General features: G+C 36.6%; 1 protein-coding gene and 1 long non-coding RNA gene across 5 annotated transcripts in view; both read left to right on the top strand.

Moving 5' to 3' along the window:
* Nucleotides 1-2,010, top strand: part of CCDC91 (coiled-coil domain containing 91) — a 423,551-nt gene extending 421,541 nt beyond the window's left edge. For all 4 annotated transcript variants that reach the window (XM_079139393.1, XM_079139394.1, XM_079139398.1 and 1 more), the window contains one exon: nucleotides 905-2,010. In XM_079139393.1, coding sequence (XP_078995519.1) covers nucleotides 905-1,015 — 111 coding nt within the window. In that variant the 3' untranslated portion in view covers nucleotides 1,016-2,010. The remainder of the gene's footprint in view (nucleotides 1-904) is intronic.
* A 4,702-nt stretch (nucleotides 2,011-6,712) lies between these two features.
* On the top strand, nucleotides 6,713-14,351 carry LOC306662391. The gene is made up of 3 exons (XR_013764106.1): nucleotides 6,713-11,798; nucleotides 11,903-11,961; nucleotides 13,191-14,351. It is a non-coding gene; the product is annotated as an uncharacterized lncRNA (long non-coding RNA).
* Nucleotides 14,352-25,089: the final 10,738 nt, after the last annotated feature.

Consider the following 25,089-nt stretch of genomic DNA (forward strand, 5'->3'; position numbering starts at 1 on the left):
TGTGAATTGAGCAGCTATGAACATTGATGTGGCTGTATCTCTGTAGTGTGCTGATTTTAAGTCCTTTGGGTATAGGCTGAGGAGTGGGATAGCTGGGTCAAATGGTAGGTCCATTCCAAGTTTTCTAAGGAATCTCCACACTGCTTTCCAGAGTGGCTGCACTAATTTGCAACCCCACCAGCAATGTATGAATGTACCTTTTTCCCCACATCCTCTCCAGCACCTATTGTTGCTTGTATTCTTGATAATCGCCATTCTAATTGGGGTGAGATGGAATCTTAGTGTAGTTTTGATTTGCATTTCTCTTATTGAATCTCTTGTTTTGTTCATGGTATTAATTCACTTTGTATGTATATTGAAATAATCCTAATGAAAAATTTCTACTGGAATAGGAGAAACAGGTCAAATGAGTTTTAATTATTACCAAAAATTATTTTAAAGTATATCTTACAGAAAACTTACTCTAATTTCAGGAAATTATCTCCTTTATGATTTATTCTACTGAATCCTATGCATGATGTGGTTATGTTGCTTTACTGTACATTTATTTTGTTATATGATCTGTGATATTTATATAATCTTTGTGGATGTGTGGTCTGTGTAGTCATTAATAAGCAGCATTTTATACTATTTTAAATTTTCTGAAATCACTCTGAGCAAATATATGATATCTCTACAGTAAATAAATAACAATATCAGTTATAAAATTATAATGATTGTCATCTCATCTTAGGTCATGTGGTAGAAGAAATAGTGACTCCACTGTCACTCAGTTCAAAGTACAGTATGGTCTCCTAAATCATCTTGTATAAAACAGCTTTCCTAGTAGGTTTCAGTGATATTCTTCATCCTTTCACTAAGTCATTTTCTTTCTTTCTCTCTTTCTCTTAAAAAAAATCAACAGCTTGATCAAGTCATCCGCCAAAGAAGCCTGTCCAGTCTAGAGCTGTTCCTCTCCTGTGCACAGAAACAGTTAAGTGCTTTAATAGCTACGGAACCAGTTGACATTGAATAAAGAACATGACAAGCTAACCCACACTGGTATCGCATAAATCATTAGACCTCTAAAAATACATGCCATGAATTATAAAGATGCTTTTGTTTTTTTTCTTTTTCCAAGACTTGGAGAAATGACTTCCAGTTCAAGGATAAGGCAAAACAATATTTAGAAGAACTATCAAGGAATCTAATTTATTTTCTCTTATTTCCTTCCTTACAGTTAATATTATTTTATTTGTAGTAGTAGGAATAGCAACAGAGTATAATATGACCCAAAAGCCATTGAAAAGTGCCACATTATCAAAAGTCAATTAAGTAAATTTCATATCCTCTGGTGGCCTGTTATATACTGCCTTTGGCAAAAATAAATAAATAAATATCTTTATGATTGCTTCATGATAATTTTTGATAAGATGCTAAAATGTAACCATGAATTTATTTGATTTCAGGGTTAGAAATAGCATGAATTTCATCACCTGTATACCTGTGTAATTTGGATGAGATGATGATATGATAGAGAATTATTCTGATATTACTAAATCTCTTTTCTTAATTTGGATCTGTGTATTTTCATTGGTCCACTGAATGAAAAAATAGAAATAAAAACACTGAGGATAATGATATTAATTCAACTTTGACCTGCTCTCCCACTTAAACTCAAGGGATATGTGTGATATATGCTTATTTCCCATTTCTGCTATGAATCAATGAGGTCATTTATCCTATGAATTGAATCATGAACTCAATCTCTACAAAGAGAACATAACTCAGCCATTTATAGGAATTTAGGTTCAAACACAGGATATATGAAATCTTTTCTCAATACTTCAGAATGTTAATTCATGAACAGTATGCTTCAGTGCAAAATCAAGCATTTTAACATCAAAACTAAAATGTCAATAAAATATATGTATGCAAACATTTTGTCTTATTTTCTGAAATGCTTCTACTTTAATGGGCTTTGTACTTTTGTGGGATTTCTCAGTGTAATAAAATGAGCTCTAAAACTTATTGGTTTTTTTTTTCTTTTTTAATACCCCCCATTCTTTCTTAATTCTTTTTAAAACATTTTCTTTCTCAAACTTCTGTATTAAGTATGATGATATTTTATAAATATTATCTTTTAAATATTTATGATATTTACTGAGAGTCTTCAAACAATAACTGTTCAGTTTTCTCTTATAATTCAAATAAAAATTAAAGAAAGCAGGACATTGACTTGAATTTAGGAGCCAGCTAGTAATGCAATGATATGGTTCATTATTTAAAACCTCTTGACTCTTTAACATCAAATTAAATGATAAGACAATTTTACAAGCTATTCAGGTTTGGCTTAGTATGAAGCATAGAAGGTCACTGAAGCTAAGATCAAGAGAGACTTAGATACTGGAAATGTCAAGAGAACATAGTAATCTATTTCTCTTCTTTATCCCTGACCACTGCAAAATGTTGTTTTGTCTTGTTGTTTTGTTTCCATTTGGTGTTTCAGATTTACTGTTGACTTCAACTAATTGTTATCTGAAATAGTTTAGAATAAATTAATGCCTATCAATCCATGAGTATTTATAGAATACCCACCATGTACAATAATACACTGTTTTGTATTACAGTGAAGTTTTTTCCACAAAGATGTCCATAAAGATAACTGGTATCATCTAGGTATAGAATTCTGATGATTTGTGTGCATTAATTCTTTCAGACTGAATTAGTTAATAATCTGTTTCAGTGATGTTCAAGTTATAGATTTCCACGTTAAGAATCATACAGTTTTTGCTGTAGTTATCAAAAGGACTTACATCATCTCAGGTATAGTCACTAGGAGACTTTGATGATCAAGTATTGTTCTACAAAAGGTTAATAGTTCTTCCCTGAAACTTGGAACCCACCTCCCTGTCAAGTCTCAAAGAGAAATACGTAAATGTTTGGTATCTAAAACTTTCTTTGCCTAGTGTGGGATTTCCTCAACCCTTCTTACATAGCATTTTCCACCTTTATGTTTAGGTGACTAAGGCAGTGTTCTAAAAGGCTGGAAGTTGAAAAGGAGTGAAGTAATTTTGAGGGATGAAACCACTCTCAAACTATGACCATAGTCATATTTGCTTAAATAGTTCAAAAGTCCTCATTTTCATTAATAGAAAAGTTCTTTCTTCCCAACAAAACAAGAATCTGCAAGCCTTTTCCCATGTTATTGCAACAACGCTGTGAGGGAGATGATATATCCACATTTATTAATGGGGTAGATTGTTTCTTCCTGCTTGTCATAATAGAAGTTAGGATTCAATACCAGGACTTTTATTATGTAGTTGTCCTCTGTTCAGTACTCTGTAGGGCCTAATAACCTCTCCATGAGAAAATCTTTGAAAGTGTCCACCCCAAATCACACTGTCAGTATTCCAAGAAGGAAAAACCTTCTTTATAGACCTATTTGGTATTCTAGCTCTGCCATATTCTCATTGGAGAATCTTAAACAAACAAGTTGCTTAATCAACTTGAGTCTCAGTTTTCTAATTTGTGATGTAGAATTAGTATAGACTTTCTATGAAAATTAGCTGGTAAGTGTCCTGCATAGTAGTCCTTGCTGCTGTGGCCATCATTTCACAATAATCCCCTTTTCTCTGGTACCTACCCACGAAATGCATGTGTGGTTGCCCACAGACAAATGGCTAACCTATGTCATTCTGGTTCTCTAACCTTGATTGATCCGCAGGTACAGATGCGGCACTAACTGGAGGTCCCATGAACAGTCACCGCAACTACTTTATCCTAGAGCCACAGACAGGAACCCCTAGTTCTGAGATCAGAGATCCCTTGGCCCCTGCTTTTCCTGAGTCTCAGACGCCAGAAGATACCCAAATATTCTTCCACTATGCTCGTACCACTTTTTCCCTTAAGCTAGCCAAGAACCAGTTTCTGTTATGTGCAACCAAAAAAACATTAACGAACACAGTCCAGCACAGAGCCCAGCTCATAATCCCTGGATACTCAGCACTTGTTAGTTCTTCATTTCCTCCATCATACTAATCCACATCCAAATGGGAACATTCTTTGATTTATTTTAAGGAATGTTAAAAATATAACTGAACCAATGCCTCTATTGTCTAATAAAGCCAAGTAAATCACAGATACCCAAATCTGAGGACAAACAGTGCCCTATTTAGAGTTTTTCTATCACTCAGAATCTGCAGTAGTGGTTTAACTTAGCTTTGCTAAATGCTGACTCATGTTCCAAATCAAAGGCTACTTACTCAGTGATTGCTTTGAAATCAAAAGCAGAACATTGTCCCCATGATTGGTGTTATTCTGCACTGAGTCAGGTATCTGTAATTATAGTGTCTTTTCTTTTTTAACTTGACAGTTAAACTGAATGGAATTAGACAGTGCAATCTATGTTTTAAACAACAATAAAAACAAAAGCATTATCCAAATAGATAGGCTTTGCATTATAAGTTCTGATTTAAGAAAAAACATATGTTAAAATGTGGAAAACATTTATAAACTCCTAGAGAAGAAAGAGACTTGGATCAAAGCACATAGCCTTTAGTGTTCTGTTTACATACTGGTAAACAGCTCTACTGTGTCTCCTAAGACTCCACTAACAAGTAGCAGAAAGCCAGCGTGCTCTGAATCTACGGTGGGGGCTCGTCCTCCTAGGCGTCCCCACACAGCTGTGACTACCAGACCTCTTTTTATAAGCCAGACAAAACTAAAATGGTATTTAGTTGAAAAAGAAACATATTTTTCACATACTCCATCCCCATAATGCAGAGGTTATTTGGTCGTCAGTTATTGGTATATATAAATAGAAGGAAAAGACTGGTAAATTTCTTTGCTTTAATCTGGTTTTCTGCTTTCTCCTAAATTAGCATCCACTTTCAACAAGTTGACCCCCCTTAAATTGCCCACCCACCAACCTTATATACTCAACTTTTCCTAGGGAATATAATTAGTATTATAATTAAATAATATATCATATTGTTTCTTATAATTTATAATTCATGTTCTTGTTTATGTTTTTCTCTTCCTGAAGGGAGAGACTGCATCCATTTTGTTTGTTGTATCCTGAAGGCATTTCACAGTGCCTACCTAGCACTTAGTATATAATGGTGTTTAGCTAATGCTATTGAATCGATAAAATAATCACTATACCTGCAGGTATAATGAATTACCTAATACGCAACTGATAGATTGTGACTACCAACACAAAGGATTTAGTTAAAATTGCTGTATTTCTAAATGAAGTCCTATTATAAGTTTAAATAACCCTTATAAAACAACAGCTAGCCTTCTTCTATAAACCATCAAAATTTCTGAAAACTGTAAAATCAACTTTGCATTTCTAACTACTGCTGGAATGACAAGATAGCAGTGATCGAAACGAGCTACTCGAATTTATAAGATCCTCTAAGAATGTAAGTAGGGATGAACATATGAGAAATTACATGTGACATCATTTCTTACGGTGCTGAGAAGTGCCTGGTTATGAGTAAGAAACAGTCTCCCATTGAGAGGGCTGTACGGCAGTATTAGACTCACTGGTCCATTAGGTTTCAATTATAGCAAGGATTGAGCAAAAAGTTTGAAAGAGAGGTTGAATGTATAGAGTTTTTATTCAAGAACTGCAGAAAACCCTATAATAGTAGGAGTTGTGGGTGAAAAGAGGTGGTAGATCAGGGAATGTTATGGTTTGAATTATAAATGTCCCCCCAAGCTCATGAGTTGAAGCCTTGGTCCCCAACTTATGCTACTATTGGGAGATGGTGGAGCCTTTAGGAGGTATGGCTTAGTGTAAGGAAGTTAGGGCATTGGGAGTCGTGTGCCTTTTAATGGGATATTTGGACTCCAGCCCCTTCCTCTCTCCCTCTTTGCTTCTTGAACTCCATGAAGTGAATGACTTTGCTCCACCAGGACTCCCCTCCGTGATGTTCTGCCTCACCACATGCCCAAAGCAACTGAGAAAAGCAACCACATACCGAAACCATGACTCCAAATCAATTTTTCCTCCTATTAGGTTATTTATCTCAGGTATTCTGTCATAGAGATGGAAAGCTAACTCAAACAGGGAATGTCCAGAGCAAATTATGTGAGAGTCCTGATGATAATCAAAGCCAAGGATATCTGATAGTCTTTTTAGACCCATCTCTGATTTCAGATTGTGATAAAAATGGACCTTGTTTTGAGAAATACAGAGATCAAGGAACAAACTGATTCAAAAGGTAGGAAAATTTGACTCAGTCCTGGCAAACATTCAGTTCTCGGAAGTCTGGAAGCGGACTTAAAACGAAAAAAAAATTAAGCCACAGAATGTACAAATCGCTGACTTCAACACAGCTCAGATATTGAAACAGATTATAGAAAATTCCTTGTGGCAAGATATGTATGTAAAGAATTTTGAGTTTTTACCCCTTTTATTGAGGTATTCTTTTCTGAAAATGTTAGCACCCACCAGACCCCACTGTGGACAGCACTACGTTTTAAGAGATATATTTTTCCTATTATATTTTTTAGTCTTTTGCCTGTTTTCTCTCACGGTCAAAAATCTAAGCATTTAATTTAAACTCTCTGCAAATTTTAAACTGATTTAATTAATAAATTTATAGTTACTATCTTAATGAGTTAAACTTTAAAATTCATTGTTATAATTTTATAGGCAAACAAATAATGCTTTCAGACAGCTATAAAGAAGCAACAACATTTTATTTTTCTTATAATTTTAATCATGAAACAGAAAAGAATTTTACATTATCAAATTAAAACTGGCATGTTACTAACAGTTGTAGAAAATTAGGTACACTGGTAGAAATATAAAGTTTGAAGTTTTAGAAAACTCTGGTCTGTGTGATTTCTAAGCAACCCAGATAAATAAATAGCCACAGTCATTGAAGAGTTAGGACTTATATACTTTTAAATAAATGAAATTTTTTGAAAGGGCCACAGTGATTCTAACTAATATAAATCCTTTGTTATGATGTTAGTTTCCCCACATGAACAGTAGTTGTGTTCAGAAATGTGTTTTATATCTTTTTAGAATTGTAGATGTGTATTTTCATGTATATGTGTATTATACATAATAAGTAGCTCACAAAGAAGCCTAAACATTCTATACAACCCATAATGCATTGTTATAGACTCTAACCTCAAATGTAACAGTACTGGTATCATCATTAATCTTTTATTCCCCCTGTTCATGTGATCTCAATTGGCTCCATGGCTTTAAAAACTCTCCGTATGCTGAAGATCACCAGATTTGTATCTCTAACCCAGTTCTTTCTTCATAAGTCCAGAATTCTGTATTTAGAGGTCTACTTAATATTTCCTCGTAGATGTGGTACTTAACATATCAAAAACAGTACTCTTCATTCCCACTTCCCCTCTGTCACCTGATTGTCTTTTCTCATCTGTCTTTTCTAATATTTTTCATCTTAATGAACAGCAAAATTATCCCTCCCTGTTCCCCTTACCTCCTCCACTCCCTACTTCAAACTCAGTTCTCTCAGCTTTAGTCCAAAATGTATCCTGACTCCACCTACTCTTTTCCACTCATTCTCATTATCACCTCCTTCACAAGTCTTTATGATCTCTTGCCTAGACTCCGGAAATAGCCACCTCAGCACTTGCTTCCCTATTTGCCCCCAAATATTTCTCCACATAATAGCTTATGATCTCCTAAAACCTAAGTGTGTTGATTTAACTTACGTTTCTCTGAAAAAATGCATTTGTTATTTCCTTTTGGATTTGAGGAACATAGACCACAAAGTAGGAGTAGATTCAAGCCATTGGTGGTGGTTATGTCACTGGGTAGGGATACTAACAGGAACAAGTTTGCAGATGGTAAAAGCACAACTGGGTTGAAAAAGGGAGAAGGTCAACATATAAAGTGTAAATAAAATGGAGGTGGGATTGGAAGGACAGGGAAGTAACAAAATCCAAGAGATCTCAAATAGGAGCAGCAGGAAGAAAAGGGCTATTTCATTCACTAAAACCCCTGACTTAGGTAACAATTCTAGCCTGTCCTTTTCTGCATAGCTATTTTAATTTTTATCTATTCAACTGACTAATAGAAATACTTGAGAGGTGAAATGTGCCAAGTAACCCTTGGGAAATAAAGCTTCCACAGGCTGAGGTCACTGTCAGGTAGCCATTCTATGCTTCCCTATGACCTGAATTTGATCACTCACCAGTAGAACATGAAACCACAGAGTTGAAGCCATTTTGTTCCTATAATTTAAGTAAGTCAAAACAAGGGGTGGGATAAAGATATGAGTTGGTCTTCAATCTTAATTATAAGTGTTTTTGCTTACTTCTTAAAGAACAAAGAAATCTTGCCTGTTGGGTTGCTCAGTGAGAAAAAAAAAAATGTATAGTTGCATATTTTCACTGTCAATCATTTGTCAGTGTTGCCTGATAGATTGTTTCTGAGATGATGGCAAGTCCAACTTGACAGCCTCTAGCTGTTGAACACTTGGAAAGTGGCCATTACAATCAAGGACACTCGTGTTAAATTTAAATTCATATACTCACATATTATTCATGGCAACTATATTGGAGAATGCCAGTCTAAAGATTTCCTTGCCTGGAGAGAAGCAGTGACCAGGTTAGTTCCTGATTCTTTAAAATACTCAGATTTGTTTCCTTCTACCCTGTCAAGATTGGTATAGGAAGTAGGCATGTCATGAGTTCAAGAGCAGGCAAGTGATTTAAGGAAAGGCACCTCACCTGCAGACAGTTGAGAAACCAGTGCTGCTGATACATCATTTAATTTTATCATGTGTAAGAATAAAAAAACATACTGAAAGACTTTTATTGTGTATGTCTCTTGGAGCTAGGAACATTTCTAGTTCAGAATGAGCAAGAAAGGATTTTTCTGATCATTGAAACCTGATCTCTTCAGGTTTGAATGCTATGAATGCAGCCTTGGTTTGCTTTTCAGAGTGGCCTGGAGAATCATTATGATCTTGGTTTTAAAAATGAAGCAGAAATTGAATAACCCCATATAAGAACTTGGACTTGCAAAGTGGATTTTGGGTGATTAGAAAATAATGTGTAGTCTTTGAAATTATTTTACCCTCTAATAATACTGTCTAATAATTTGTTGAGAAGTAACTTTTCATTAAAATACGTACAGAAAGAAATAGAGCTTGTATTATGTCATGCATTTTGCTGTAGATAATGCAACTACTAAATGCTTTTAACAGTTCTATGAGGCAAGTATCTCCTTTTAAAGAAGAGACAGCTAAGGCTTAGAAGTTACTCACGAATGATCACTGCTAGGTCAGGTATGAAGCTGATTTCCAACCCAAGCCTGCCTCATGCCAAAATCCATGCTTTTCAGATGGCAAATGTTGCCTTTCACCAGCCACATTCACCTGTTTCCTTTAATGTAACCACCCATTCTGTTTGGATTTACTTTTGTAATACTATTTGCCACCAAAGGATGCCAGTAATTCTCAGCACAAGCTCCAGGCACAGCCTCTTGGCAACCAGATTATGTTGAGTGGTTTATCACTAAAGTCTATACTAAGTCCCCTGGCTTATGGAGTATCAGGTTTTATGCTGATGGGGCAACATTGTGGGGAAATCATTCCTTTTATAAGCCAAATTCCATTTAATGGACATTGTTTACCTGGTGAGAAAAGATTTATGTTCTGAAGTTCAAGCAAATCAATACTGCTTAAAATCAGTGACTTGACTTGAAATTACCATTAGCTAAATCAAGAGGACTTTAGAATATAAAGTCAAGAAACTACTACTGTATTAACTAACAGAGTATAACAATAAAGAATTCTAATCTTCTCCAAGGCTCTAATCAGTTCCTAAGGGAAAACATCAGTCCAAATCAATAACTTGATGGCACAATGAATAATATAGCCTTTTATTTTCAGAGAAGAAAACAGGAAGGACTAAATAATTTCATTCTGTTCTAAATCTTAGTCATGAAACACAACTATGCTAAAAAAAATTGAGCTTTTCTTCAGATTTTAACTAATTAATTCATATCAATACAACCCATCAATGATATCATCAGAAGTCATATTACATATTTGGTAATTTGAAAATACATTAATGAGTACTATTTCCATTGCAAAACAGAGATTTCTGTTCTTGTCTTTCACAATTTATTACAGTTATTGCAGACTGTTTGAGTTCAAGCCTGCCACTTAAAAGCTTTATAGATAAACTCTCCCTTACTTCATTTTCCTCAGTTTTAGAAAGAAAACACTATACTAATTAGAGAAATGCAAATTTAAACAACTCTAAGATTTCATCTTACTACAATTAGAATGGCTATTATCAAGAACACAAACAATAATAGATGTTGGCATGGATGTGGGGAAAAAGGCACACTTTTACATTGCTGGTGGAATTGCAAATTGGTGCAACCACTCTGGAAAACAGTGTGGAGATTCCTCAGAAAATTTGGAATGGGCCCACCTTTTGACCCAGTTATCCCACTAGTTGGTTTATACCCAAAGGACTTAAAATTAGCATACTACAGTAAAGCAGCCATATCAATGTTTATAGCAGCTCAATTCACAATAACTAGATTGTGGAAGCAACCTAGATGCCCTTCAACGGATGAATGGACAAAGAAACTGTGGTATATATACACAATGGAATATTATTCAGCCATAAATCATTTCAGATAAATGAATGGAATTGGAGAATATCATGCTAAGTAAAATAAACCAATCCCAAAAAACCAAAGGCCGAATGTTTTCCCTGATAAGTGGATGAATTTTTCATAAGGTTGTTTGAATGTTAAGAGATGAAGAACAATTAAAGTGGTATTGGGCCCATAGTTCAGAGTTTGTTTTCTGTATTCATGAAAAAAAAAAAAAAAAAAAAGTTGCTGTTTACATCATCTTTACTTTTAAATTTCTCATTCTCATTTTTGTATTATTTTCAGTATGTATGAAATGCTATTTTTTGGCTTTTTTTTTAAGGCTTTTTAATATTGCTTCAGTGGTTCTGGTTGATAGTTTTCTTTTCTGTTAAACCAGTTTACTTGAAGAACATTTATGGTCTGTCATCTTTCAGCCAGATGTCCCATTAGCTTCTAAGTAAGAAGCTTAGAATTGTTAAATACTTTCAGAGAGGGTGCATAATAATAGTGCTTTATTGCATGACCTTTCATTTTTTCCATCTGGTGGCAGCAAGTATTTCGAGAATTCTCAGATGTTCTTTCCTTCAATGGTTATCTAAAAATTGTTGCCCTGTGATCATCTGGCTCTCCTGCACCCTTGGTGTTTCACTGTGTCATTATCCGAGGTAGCTGATCACAGGTATGTTTACCTCCAATAGACTTAGTCCCTTAATCTCTTCCTCTTCCTCCTCCTCCTCCAGTCTGCTGAATTCCTGTCTGTTGTGAAGAGTGGTGACAAAAACTAATCTGAACTAGACCACAGTCAAATGAAGTCAGATTGAGGATTTGGCCTTGTACCAAAACTAAGGCAGAGGGGAAGGGTAGAAGCTGGCTGTCTTGTAAATAGCAAGCCACCCAGGGTGTAAGCCCTGAAAACATGTAAATAGCACTATGTCCCATATGTTTTATTTCTCAATTTTGTCATGCTACCTTTGCCAGCTAGTTTAACTGAGTCTGATTTGCTATGTTATTTTATTGAACATTTTTTGACAATTTGAGTACAGTTCTGAATGTAATATTAAATCCTCTTCTGGCTCAGCAGATTGCAAAATTGCACGTTCTGTCTACACATCAAATCCCAGGTCTGGAGGGCAATTGCAGACTTTACCTAGTCCAGCACATCCCCAAAGTACTACGTTTGAGCTTTCCACAGCAGATGGTATTTCAAATTATCCTACATGACATTCAAACAAGATTAATTATATGATTAAAGACTATTTTACACAAAGGTTAAAATTAAGCTTGGCTTCTATTTTTTTATAGGTTCATACAATGTTTGCTTCTTGTGCAAGGATCTCTAGCCAATTCCAATGGCTAGCCCAGTAAGTTTAATCATATGTCTATAACTGAAGAGGAAACTAGATATGGTAAATTATGCTAACAAGTTAGATATAAATTCTTTGTGTCAGCTTTATGTGTCGGGTTTGAGATTGGTCAAATTTTTAATCCATCTAGGATCCAGCTTTGAAAAAGTCCAAGAGAAAAGCTATGCTAAAGAACCCACAGAGAGTCGGCTCAATTCATGTATATTTTGGATAACCAGAAACTACACTGGATGATTCTTTAAGCTTTGGCCTAATGAATTTAAATTATCATTACATTATAGTATTTTTTAAAAGAATTCTGCAAGAAAAAATGTGTATGGTCAAAGGAAGGAAAAATAGCTTTTTATCAAACTCCCAATAATTGAATACTGTATAGTGACAGAATGAAGATTTGCCTCAGAACAAAACATTTGAATTATCTTTCCAACGGGTCTGCGGTCATCACAGTTTTATTGTTTGAATTCTGTATTCATTTATAATTGACAAAGGAAAGATGGTTTAAGATTCTCCATACATGGCATTTAAAAATCTTTTTAAATAAATTCATGTTGATTTTAAAGTTAACTTTATTTACACTTAAAAATATATTCAAATCACAGAAATTCCCTTTATGATCACTGAGATCTGTTCATTACCTTTATGGTTAAACAGTTTATCAATTTATTTTTTATGATTTCTGCCTCTTGAAAGAAGTTGATTCCACTGTCATGAATTTCCTTGGAAACCACTTGAAATAGTGCAGTAGATTCCCGATTCTCATCCTTCCCATTCTTCTCTGCTTCTGGGACATGGGATGGATTCCATTTCCCTGTGCCATGACAATTAATGCTGCTGGTACTCATGGGATATAAACAGAAGTGACGTAGATCATGCCCATGCCAAAATATTTAGTCACTGCTGCAAAACCTTCCAGCCCAAAGCTCTCTCCTCCTTCTGAGTGTTAGTGGAAGAGACTTTTGTGTTGAGATTCTGGAGACACAAGATCAAAACAGTATCATTAAACTGCCTCAGATAGGACAGTTGATTTGAAGGGCCTCCTGTAACCATGAATGGTTTTAACTAAGTGAAAAATATTTCCTTTTATGTTAAGTTCTGTGATTCTGAGGTTTCCTATTACTATGGCATATCTAAATAGGATAAAGGAAAACTCAGGAGGAAATCTGAACTCTTTATGTTACCACTTCCTTCAGAAACTCACTGAAACTTATCTAAATCATATTCTGCAGAATATCACATCAACTTCAACAACATTGAGTATTTGGTGTCCACAGTTTGAAGGCACTATACAAGACACCAGGGATATGAAGATGATGAAGATATGTCCCTTTGTCTTCCTGTTGCTACAAAATACTCCCCAAAGTTATATGTTGAGCTATTCTCTGTTGGAAAATTTTACTGAAATTTTTTTCTCTTAGTAAAAAATTTCTGCTATGCATCTGTACACACACACACACACACACACACACACAGCATATGTTATACATTGTTAGTCATTTCATCTGTGTAAATGTTATAAATGTGTGAATATATGTATTTGAAGAAGTGCGGGAGAGAAAAAGATGCAAGATACTCTCTCTCTCTCATTAAATTCTAAAATCCAGACAGTTTGTACTTAATTGTAGTCCACCTGCCACTATCTTACACAAGATAAAAAATGGTTCCTAGACAGAAGGAAAAATTCATTTGCAACCAGTTTGTAACATAGTTATCTTTTGAAGAATGGTTAAGGATTGTCTAAAATGAATTGATGCAATTGAAAAATGTTTTTGCTATTTACATTGTATTTACATTGAATAGCAGTGCTTTGTACTAAATCAAATATACATTTTATCAAATTACTGTTGATTCCAGATAACTGCTTTTTAACTACCTGTGCTGTTTCATGGTTGCACCTTAGACCACTGGGTGTTGACAAGTACATCCTTCATACTTCACATGGGTGAAAACATTAAATCATGGAAAAGGAATTTGTGGAATCTGGGCTTAGCTTTTCTTCATGTAGTTGAATAACCTAGTTTTTTAAAATTATCAGTACTATGGAGGTAATTATTCGTGTTTCTATTCTACTTTTCATGATTAAGTTTTATTTGTTCATTTGTTTTTAATACATACAATGTCATTCATCAAAACAATATCTCCCTGGAGTGGCTGATGATGTTTTCTTATGCTTTAGACAAATAAGAATAATTAACTTCCCTAAGACACACACATCAAGTGATCAAACTCAAGGCTATGCTCCTCATATAGAATTACATTTTTAACATAAAAAGTCTTTTGTTAATATTCATTTTCATGAAATATTTATTTTAAAATCACAAGGATTCAAAACACCAGATTAATTTTGGAATTGCCTAACCTCTAACAAAGTTTCTGGAAGTGTAGACTGTGGATCATTATTATTATTATGTCAGAATTAATAGAATGCTGGTTAAAAGTGCAGATTCCTGTTCTCTTACCTTAGCTTCCAAATCAAAAACTTTTGAAGAAGACTTCAGAATACTCCAGTTTTAATTTACATTACAGATCATTCTAATATGCAGTGAAGTTTGAGAACTTCAGCTTGATCATAAGTATAAACATTATTCTCTCTAAGCCATCACAGAAGTGACTGACTTTTCTTGAAAGAATACTTCAACAAGCTCCTCTTAATTTGACCACTTCACCTATGTCAGGAATCTGAACAGTAAATTAAGTTTAGATAACAGTGGAAGCCAAGAAGATGCAATGGTATCAGAAAAGAGGCAACGAAAGGAAAAATATTTTTATTTGAAATGTAACTTGAAGAAACACTGAACATAAATATATGAATAAGTTAATTTTAAAATATTAGGTTGAAGGAGAGTAAAATGGTAGTTTTCAGAGGTTGTGAGGGAGAGGTGGGAAAAGGCCAGATGTTGATCAAGGGGTACAAAATTTCAGTTATTAGGAATATGCTTCAGTGACTTCTTGTGCAGAATGGGACTATAATAAATAATAATTCATTATATGTTTCAAATTACTAAAAGAATAGTAGTTTTGTTAATCAGCTTGACTTAATCATTCCATGATGTAAATATATATCAGTACATTACACTATACCATATAAATATAAGATACATATAATTATTATTTTTTCAATTTAAAATTTAAAAAATTAAATAAAGATGACTAAAAATTTTAAAGACGAAAATCACTCAAATAAAATACTTGTTTTATAGTTTACAAATAAAATGAAATATGATGTTTGATCCTGGCTTTAGGAAACACAAAAAAAGAAAAATTTACAATTTAAGAGGTTTGTACTAAGGAAGAAGTTAAAAATCAGAAAGAAAGTGAGTGAAGCAGGTACCTGGTGGAGAAATTAGGCAGGGGCTTGTCAGTCACTGTGTAGAAGGAAGAAAAGCCAAGACCAGTAATGGGGTGTGGAAGGGAAGAGCATTTGAAAATAGAAAATAACCTTTACACACATTCTTGTAACCCAAGGTTAAGTAATAGAATCCTGTTTTGATGTTTTAAACTTTGAGTCATAAAGAAGTTCCATGAATTGCCAAAGGTCAATCGGTTAGTCAATGGTAGAACCAACCATACACTGGTGACTCCAAATCCAATGTTTTTTCCACCGAATTATACTGCATTTTCTTTTGTTTTAAGCCTTCCAACGAGTTTTCAGTGCATCTGAGGATTTCATATCTGCCCAAGTCAATTTGAATTAATGTAGCAGGGCCTTGGGTAACCACATTAGTATTTTCGTGCCTCTCTTTCCATGTTGTTTTCCTTCAGAATAATTGCAAACTGCTGTGTGTCTTAATTACAGTGACTTTTAGGATGCTCCAGATTTATTTTTATATTTTACTCCTGTACCTTTTCAGCACTATAAACTCCTAAATCCAGAGGGGGTGTTTCTTAGGAAGAAACTCTCACGGACTCCACCTCCCTGAGTGGCATGAGGGGGAACACAGGAATAGGATCTACTGAATATCAGTGAAAATGCTTTCAGGTGGCTCTTCTTGGTTGAAGGCATTATTTAAGAATATTCCTTTCCAAGTCATTTGGAGGCAATTTACAGGCAAAAGCCAATGTGGGCAACATAAAAAATTCATAATTCCGAGTTCCATGTGTCATCAGTGTGTTGCACAACTCTGTAGATTATTCATAGACACCAGTTAGGAAAGCAAGCAGCCCTGCAGTACATCCCTTACTTGGCTGATGGTCACTAGCTGTTTATAGAAATTATGCAGATATAATAGGAAGTTCTTCTATGATATACAGAGAAAACACATGATTATACTAATAAAACAATTAATTGTGCCATTTCCATAAGTAACACAAGGGTCAGATTTTTCTTTCAGTTAAGAGTCACGTCCCTGTAATATCCTTAGGAAGGAAGAGACAATTTAGTTCTGATTGGTTCCTGGGTCCTTCCTGATTGCCACTCACCTGAGATTCACAGTCCCCTCTGCTCTTCGTGGTGCCTCACTGCCATCCTTTTGAAGGCTTACTTAGGACAGAGTGACCAGAGAACTGGGGGCTGAACATGGGATGGGCCTCGCTTTCATTGGGAGCTGTGTTATTACCCTCTTCACTGCCATCTCACAAAGTAATAAACATGTAGCCAGCTAATCTTAAACACTAGGAGAAACAAAGGTTATGATATATTATGGGGGGAAATTGACTCTTCATTTAGTATTTCCATAGTAAAAATAAATAAATCCCCCAAATTATGTTTTCCAAGCAGTGTCCAATAGCCATCCCAGTTCCTAACCTTGTTTCTTGACCCAGTTCTCCCTTCCTCTTCAAGATACCATGTCCCTCATTATTCTTCTACCCTTTTTCCAGCACCAACTCCATGGGGAATTCCAATCTTTGTCCTCAAGGGCAGTCATTTCCGGACTCATCCTCCCAGCATGACATTTTACAAAATCTAAGCTTATTTTTGGGACTACTAACAACAAAGTACTAAGCTATAAACCTTAAAATTCTGCTCCCTTAGCCTCAAAAGTCCTGGGAACAGCTTTGAATTTATTTCCTGAATTGACCTAAATAAGTTGTCAGACTGACATCATTCTTTTCACCAGTCGTCTCTGTGGGTGAATAAACCTCCGAACTAAGCTGTTTTCCTGCCTTGTTCTCTGAAGTCTCTGGAGAGGTAAAGGTGAATTGTAGGTGGGTCATGCTTATATAGCCATGAGTGTAGACATGAGATTTGGTCTAGTTAAAAGAATGTGAATTGTTAGTGTCTTAATTCTTAGTAATATGAGCATTTCATGATGTTATAAAATCACTTTGCTTTGCTTTTGTTTTTTTCATGAGGGATAGGTAAAATCAGAAGGTTCTATTGGGATTTGGGCAGATTTTGAATGTTACCATCATTTAGAAATGATTGTTCAGGTAGAGCAATTCTTCCCCACTTCTTATGTAGTCTTTCCAAAGGAGGGAACTTGGTTCTCTCTGTGCCTTTACCCATTCTTCCTCGGTGCAGCTAAACTAATTTTCAGATTGCCCAATTTTAGATGAATACAATTGAGATTAGTCACTGTCCTTTGTCCCTTGAGAGTGAACTGTCAATGTGGTGCCTCATTCTCCACTACTCCCTGGAGGCAGGCTCATCCCCACTGTGGGAGACTTCCCTGGCCCAGCACCATGACCACCCGGTTCAACAGGAAAAGACTCAGTTGCCACTCACACTGAGCTGTCTTCCAATTTAATCTTCAGTAATAGAGCCTTTATTTCTGCTGCTCCTATGTTTTATTTTTCAAAATGTTTGTTGCTCTTAACAGGGAAATGAGATAATTTTATTATGCCTTTGACCCTCATAGACTCCAACAGCTATGAACATTCATGAGACATCTAATAAATAGGACACTAAGCCACAAAATAGGAATAAACAAAAATATAAGAAGTATTGTTTTGCAGTTAGTATTTGTTTTAGGTTAAAGAATGAAATGGGTAAATCATCTTAAAAGAACTTGTAATAACGCATAAAAGGATAGAAAACTTTAAGAGAGGCTGTGAGCCCCAGTGAGTGGTGTAGACACAAGAACTAAGGAACATTAAAGGAGAAAGATACGGGCTGGTAAGCCTAATATGGAGGTAAGATTTCAGCTGAGCTTCAAGGAAAGGGTGGAACATGCATTCCAAAAGTACAGTGTTCTATTAATGGAAAAATAAGCACATCAGGCTGGTTCTGTTGCAAATAAGTATTTATAATTACATCCTGTAAGAAACTGAAAACTCTGTCATTACACTAAAAAATGTAAAAACCTGCTGGTCCAGCCCAGTCCACAGTAGCCCTGCAGCATCAGCATCTCCTGTCTCCCTCACTGCACAGACTGGTCATGATGCTCACAATGGACTCGGGAGAAATTTTGGCACTAAATGAGTGTATATAAGGAATAAAACCAAAAAGCTGTGAAAGTTTTTGCCAAAACTCAGGCCTCTCCACAGTAACCACCATGAGCACACTAAACAAAGATAGAACTTAAAGGCGGTTGAGGGAGTTGGCTTTGCCTGCAGACATGGGACCTTGGCCTGACCTCAGAGGCAAGTCGGCCATGTAGCAGAATTGTGGACAGGAGCCCACAGTTCATTCAGGTAAAGTCTAAAAGAGAGCCCTTCCACTCTGTCATGAGAGATGGAGGCCCTTACATGAATAGAGAGGCTGGGGCAAAACATGCAGCAGGAGGAAGGAAGAGAACCAAAGTCTCAGGGTGGAAAGCAAGAGAGATGCCTAGGGAAGATGTGGTAGGAATGTTGAGGTTTTGGTGTCTGTAACCAATGGTGCCCTGGCAGTTTATCTTTTAGTGACATTACCTCATGTTAATAAATAATGGCAGACTCACTTTCTGTCCTTCCGGCATCATAACACCACTGCCTTTCAGCAGCCTCAGTAATGTGCCTAGTCTGCTTTTATGCAGTTTTTCTAGGAGTAAAGCATCCGTGATGAGCCAGCCACACACTCTGGCCCTACCCTCCTTGTGACCAATATTGGGCACTCACTATTGTTGGCGAGAGCTGACCGTGGTCGTACATCAGAGACAAATTAATACTAAAACCAACCTTACATCTGTGAGACAGGGTAACTATTTACAGGCTCCAGAGCACTTTCACATGCCTTCCCATTTAATTTTCAGATCACATCTGGTGCTACTCAGACACATCTGGATGCCCAATTGCTGGCAGACCACATCTGGAATAGTCTGGGTCAGGGGCACACATCTGGCACTCCCCTCTGCCCCCAACACACCTTCCTCCCTTCAGAGAGCTTGGGACATGGAGTCAAGACACCTGGCTTCTAAGCTGAGCTCTTCCCCTTACCTGACAGTTCATGGGCAAAGTCTCTTCTCTTCCCTGCGTAGACCTGTGTATTAGATGATTGCTAAAACTCCTCCCAGCTCCAAGGCACTATTATTCTGTGACAATCTGAAGAAGACAGATATTGAAACCCAATGGATACCTTGTTATTTGGAGAATTTAATGATTCCTCTCCCAAGGTTATCCAGATGGTGAGCAGTAACATCTCTGGATGTTTCTTTTAGTGCTTTTCCCACCATGCCACACACGTATGTGAGCATAACATAGATTAACCTTGACCTGCTTAGCTCTAGGCTCAGATAACCAGATGCAGATAAAGGAATCCACACTTTCAGCTAAAATGTACCAATTAGTATGTGGCTAAATTAGATTTCAAAAATTGACAGCCTGCAGGATTTATTTTGAAGCCCTGTTTTATTTGGTCCCTGGAATGTTTTATTAAAAAAAGAAGTTGATGTGCTGGTATATTTTAAATTGAGGATATTTTACATAAAAAATCCAAATTTTCAAATTCTCCCCAAAACTTAGATCTTACAACATGATTGTAATTTTGGCTGAAATGAATTCATCCTTATAGTTTTCTTTTTTAGTGTTTTTCAACATCTTTATTATTAACATCTGGTGCTGGATAGATCTTTGTAGTGAGGAGACCATCGTGCATATTTTAGGGTGTTTCATAGCATCTTTGGCCTATACTCATCAGATGCCAGTAGCACCTCCCATATGTTGTGACAACCATTTGGGCCATTGCCGAATGGCTCCTGAAGGGGTCCAAAATCACCTTGGGTTGAGAACCATAGTGGGAAGCATTTGAATAACATTCTCTGGAAAACAGAATTTTAGAGCTGGAAAGGATGTAGTTCAGCCTTCTCATTTTACAAAGGTGGAAACTGAAGCTCAAGTTACTTAAGAAGTTAAGTTTAACTCGACCAAAGTGACACAAGTAGGAAAACTGGTAACAGGCCTGGGACTGTAACCCAGGTCCTCTGAAGACTTGCACAGTGCACTTTTCACCCAGTCCAATGCCTCCAAGGCCAGATCCTGCCCACTCTAACTACTGATTTGGAAGCTCTGACCTCTGTTCCCCTCTCCTGCTAGTGAGGTGAGTCATCCCCAAACAGCAGCTTTTCCCTTGAAGGCAACATCTCCTGAGTGCCTGAAGCTTATTCTTATTCCTCTCAAATAGGAAGGGGTGTTTCCTAAACATGTGCCTTGTTCTCTGTACCAGTGTTTAATGTAGAATATTCCTCATTCCCAGGAGATTTAGGTCACCAGCCTCCAGCATTCTTGAATCAACATTTTCTCTAAAGACACGTACAAAATGTACATCCAGAAACAAATGTTTGTTTGACGTCATTTTTCACTCTGCACATGCCCCAGGAATGTGATCGTTATATAGCAGTTGGATGAAGTTATTTATACACTAAGAACTTGTTTTATCCTTTTTAATAAATGTAATTTTAGGAAGGTATAAATGAGTTTGCATGAGAGATGTTTTCTTTTTATACTATATTCTTCTGATGTTGGAAAGGACTTTATTAAACTGGTGAGACCAATAGCCTTCAGTTCTTAGGTTTGAATTTGGGATCTGCCTTTATCTAATCATAAGGCTAAACAGGATCATAGCTTTCTTATCTACAAAATACTGCGTTTGCGTGGCCACTAAGACACCTTGAAGCTCTCTTATTGATTGCTCATATTCCTGTTTCCACTATTAGAACTCTTTTGGTCTTTCTTTCATTATTTAGTCATGTTCTAATTGGTCTCACTATTGTGTTTTTGACCAAAAAAACAAACAAACAAAAAGAGCCCAGAAACACTTTACATTATTCCACGATTACACAGCTCCAAGAAGACCAGACAATAGGTTAATTGGAAATTTTTCTAGTCAGCAGTTAAATATCTTAAAAAGTAACTTAGTCAGATGGTAAAACATTTTTCCCTTTGTTGTGAGTGTGGCTTTCTTGGATGTCCTGCCATTTGTTAGAATCATTTGAGAATATAAAGTTGCTGGTCTTGCCCGCCACCTACATTCATGACCTTGATGTAGTGTAGAGGTACACATACCTTTTTCTTTTTTCCCTATTATCAAATTGATGGATTTAAATTTTTGCTTCTCAAAAACATACTAAGTAATACCAATTAAACATTGACTTTATGTCAAACATTCTGCCTGTATTATTTTATCAGAAGCTCAGAAGGAAACTTAAGAGTAATCGCCAGCTATTTTTTAAGCACACATTCTTCCTTTCTTGTGAGCAAGGTAAGTCCTGAGTTTAACTGGGCCTATGGCATCACAGCTAGAGTCCACCTTTCAGCTTGCCTTACAGATTCATGTGGCCACATGACCAAGAGCTAGTCAGTGGCAAGTGAACAGGAAAGGTGCAAACAGCTTGTGATTCATGCCCTTAAAGAGAAGGATTGAACCCTCTTTTTCCCCTTCTTTCCCTCTCTTGACTGTAACTGAATTCAAGAGTTGAGAATCAACAGCTTAGCCATGATAAAAACTGAGTGTTGAAGATGTAGAACAGCGTGGGAAGAGCCTGGTCCAGAAAATGTGGAGCTGTCCTCTCAGCTCTAGGCTAATTGTGTTCAATTTGTACCATGAAAAATAAATTCCTGCTTCTTTTCAGTCAATCATTTTGACTTTTGTTACAATAGCCAGACCCGCTTCTTAACTATTACTAGTATTTACTTTTGTACTTTGTGCAGAGCATCTGATGCTCGAAAGAAAGAGATAATATACTTAAAACTGCTTCTGGAACTGTCCCCTCATGGTCTCAAACATGATTTTTTTTTCCTTTTGAGTTCCTCTCTAATATGGAAATGCCTGTGAAGGCATACAGCTCTTTCCCCATTCCACAGGAATGCCCAGCACTGAGTGCTGTGTGCATTCTGGAACATCTGCCTGTGGGGTTTTCTTGTTTGTGAGCACATGTCAGGGTAGGCAGGGGTGCACTCTTGGTGAACCTCCATTCGCCAAGACTCCACCCACACCAGAAACTGAAATAGTTCTGAGATTAAGATAAAGCATGTGGTAGGTCAATAAATCATAAGAATCATCATCTTTACTTAGTTAATTTCATTATAAGTATTTAAGAGCTTATGTTTGGAATTTTGTATATTTAACAAAGTTGTTTAACACCAAATAAAGAATAAGTTCCAAAGTACTTTGTTTGTTCATATAAAAATTTTAAATATTGCATGTTGAATTTTGAGAGTGATCATGGCATCTGGGATTAAATTTCTTTTCAGGGGTACTGAGAGACACCTGTGACATGCTAAAAGAGATAGAGCAACCAGAATTTCCCTCAGTCATCCCAACAAGCTCTCCTACATCTTCACACATAGTAAGAGGGCTATCACTTCACAGTGCTCTCAGTACTTCTAATATCATTTGCAAATTTCTAGATTTAAGAATTACTCAGGCAAAGCAGCTTGGTTATATCTGTGAGCCATAATTTAATGCCAGTCATCTCTGAAGCAGTTTCCAAGTTAGTCAAGATTGTATGGGTAAGCAGAAGGAGGAACAGAAAGAGAAGTTTCTTTCCCTTCTGCATATGTGTTATGTTAATTATAGAGTATAAGAAAGATATCATGTTTTATGTATATAGGTGGAAGCCCTTGTATCACCAATATGTTCAGAACTTTACATATTACCTTTGTCTTTTCCACAATGTTTCTTTGCAGAGTTAGCTATCAATTGTCAAATACCATTTAATTCGAGCATCTGAGTTGTTATTCACTAGCCTTTACCTGTGTTGACTAACTTCTAGGCATCTCACCCTTCTTATACAACTTCTTTTATCAAGGTTAAGTGAGCTATAGATCTTAGGTTTTATCTGTTTTATATTCTCACAACTTAGAGAAATATATTCTTATATTTGTGATGGGGGAATCAGGATGGCAAGGGGGAAAGAAGAGGGTTTTCAGTGGTTAAAGAGGATGTTTATCATCTGTCAGGGTGGGTTGGCTGTGGACAACCATGTGCCATGGCAGGACTGTGGAAGCAAGGCAGGATGTGTTGACATTCTTGAAGCATTACTGATGGATCACAGCCTAGAGATAAAATTTTGATGAAGAATTTTCCTCTGCCTCAGGAAGCTGATAATCTATGGAATGGTCCTGTAATGAGTGATTTCAAAACTGTGCTGGGTGCTGTCATGGAGATAACCCCAGAGTGTGAGAGGAAGAGATAGTTGTGATATCCAGTTTGGTCTTGGGAGAACCAGGGAAGGCTTTCTGGAAGGGAAGGTGGTGTTTAATGAAATCTCAGGAGAGGCGGCACATGCAAAGAAAATAGAGAATAGCATTGCAAGATTCCAGAGATGAGAGTAAGTTTGGGACCACTAAGCTGTTCCATAGAGTGGGAGTAGCTGAGTAATGAAATCCAAACTTGGGATAAAAGCAGGAACCAAATTAAGTATCCTTGAAAATGGATATATCAAGTAGCTCAGGGTAAGAAGTTCAAATCAGATAGATGCAATCAGGCTGAGGATGATTTACCTATGCTGGTGCCCAAGTTTGTGGGTGGATGAGAAGAAGGAAAGGAAATAAAAAATGTTAAGTGTTTATTGTGTGCCAGACCCTGCACCTTACCTAAATGAATTCACCAATCCATTAGAGGGTAGAATGACCACAATTTCATAGCTGAGGAACATGAATGGACCTGGGATTCAAGTTTAGGTCTGGTTCCAGAGCCTGTTTTCTCTCCATCCCTGCAATGACTCCAGAGCAAGAGGTCAACCAAGAGAGGGCAGGTTTTAATAAATTGAATAGAAGCTACAGAAAGTCAGTCTTGGGCTTTCTGTAACCAGGAGGAGGCTGGGTAAACAGCTGGAACAAGGCTGTCAAGGAGTGGACTATGTTTGGAAAGACATTTAGACAAAATGCCTAAGTTATAGGGTATGAGGTACCGAGGTCAAGGCCCAGAAGAAGACTAAAGCAAAAGCAAATTTCTCTGTAGAAAAAGTTAACTGAAACTTTTTATACAAATATGAAAAAGCACAAGAGGAGAGGAGAGGAGTAAGAGAGTGTGCCAAGGGTCAAGTGGGAGGCTAAAGCTGCAGAGAACAGTGGCCAGGGAGAGAGAAGTTCCTGGTGATGGGTTGGTTGAATGATTTTGCAAAATAGGAATGTCTAGTATGTAATCATAGGTTGTTTCATTATTGTACTATAAATTTTAGCAGTTCCTTTAATTCTCCTATAAAAGTATGTCCTACATACTCACAGAGCCTTGTGTTTGAAACAGGCTTAAGTTGAATGTCCAAACAGGAAGAAAAAGAATGTTCAGTATGGAGTCACAGGACACACAGAAGGAGAAGAGACACACAGAAAACAGGGGCCCATAAATGGAGTGATCTGGTCTTAGCAAGAGGTAGCAGGAAAGCCATAAATGACCTGACCACATGTCCTCTGAACAGGGAATCTGAAAGGATTGTTAAATGACTTATCACATAAGGAATGAAAACCCAAAACAATTTTGTCTAAATCTTAACATGGCAAATTGACCTTAGCTGACATCTGGCTTGTGAAAAAAAGACATTTCAGATAGAGCTGCTCAAAGATTAAATTCAGAACTTTGGTCAGCAGTTAATTTTCTCTTCCTGGTAGTGGTTAGGCAAAGAAGATGCAGCACAGGCAAGTAGGTGGTGGAGAGGATTCAGTTACCACATGAAGACACAATACAAAACCTGTCACACTCCTTCTCAACCCTGAGAGTCAGACTCAAAATCGAGGAAAGAAAGCTGAGGGACCTCTAAATGAATGATGTGTCCAGGAAGACATGCTCTGGACTTGGGAGTGCACAACCAACAGAAGTCAGAGTGAAGAGTA

Source organism: Sciurus vulgaris, assembly GCF_902686455.1.
Source record: "Sciurus vulgaris genome assembly, chromosome: 5".
NCBI lineage: Eukaryota > Metazoa > Chordata > Mammalia > Rodentia > Sciuridae > Sciurus > Sciurus vulgaris.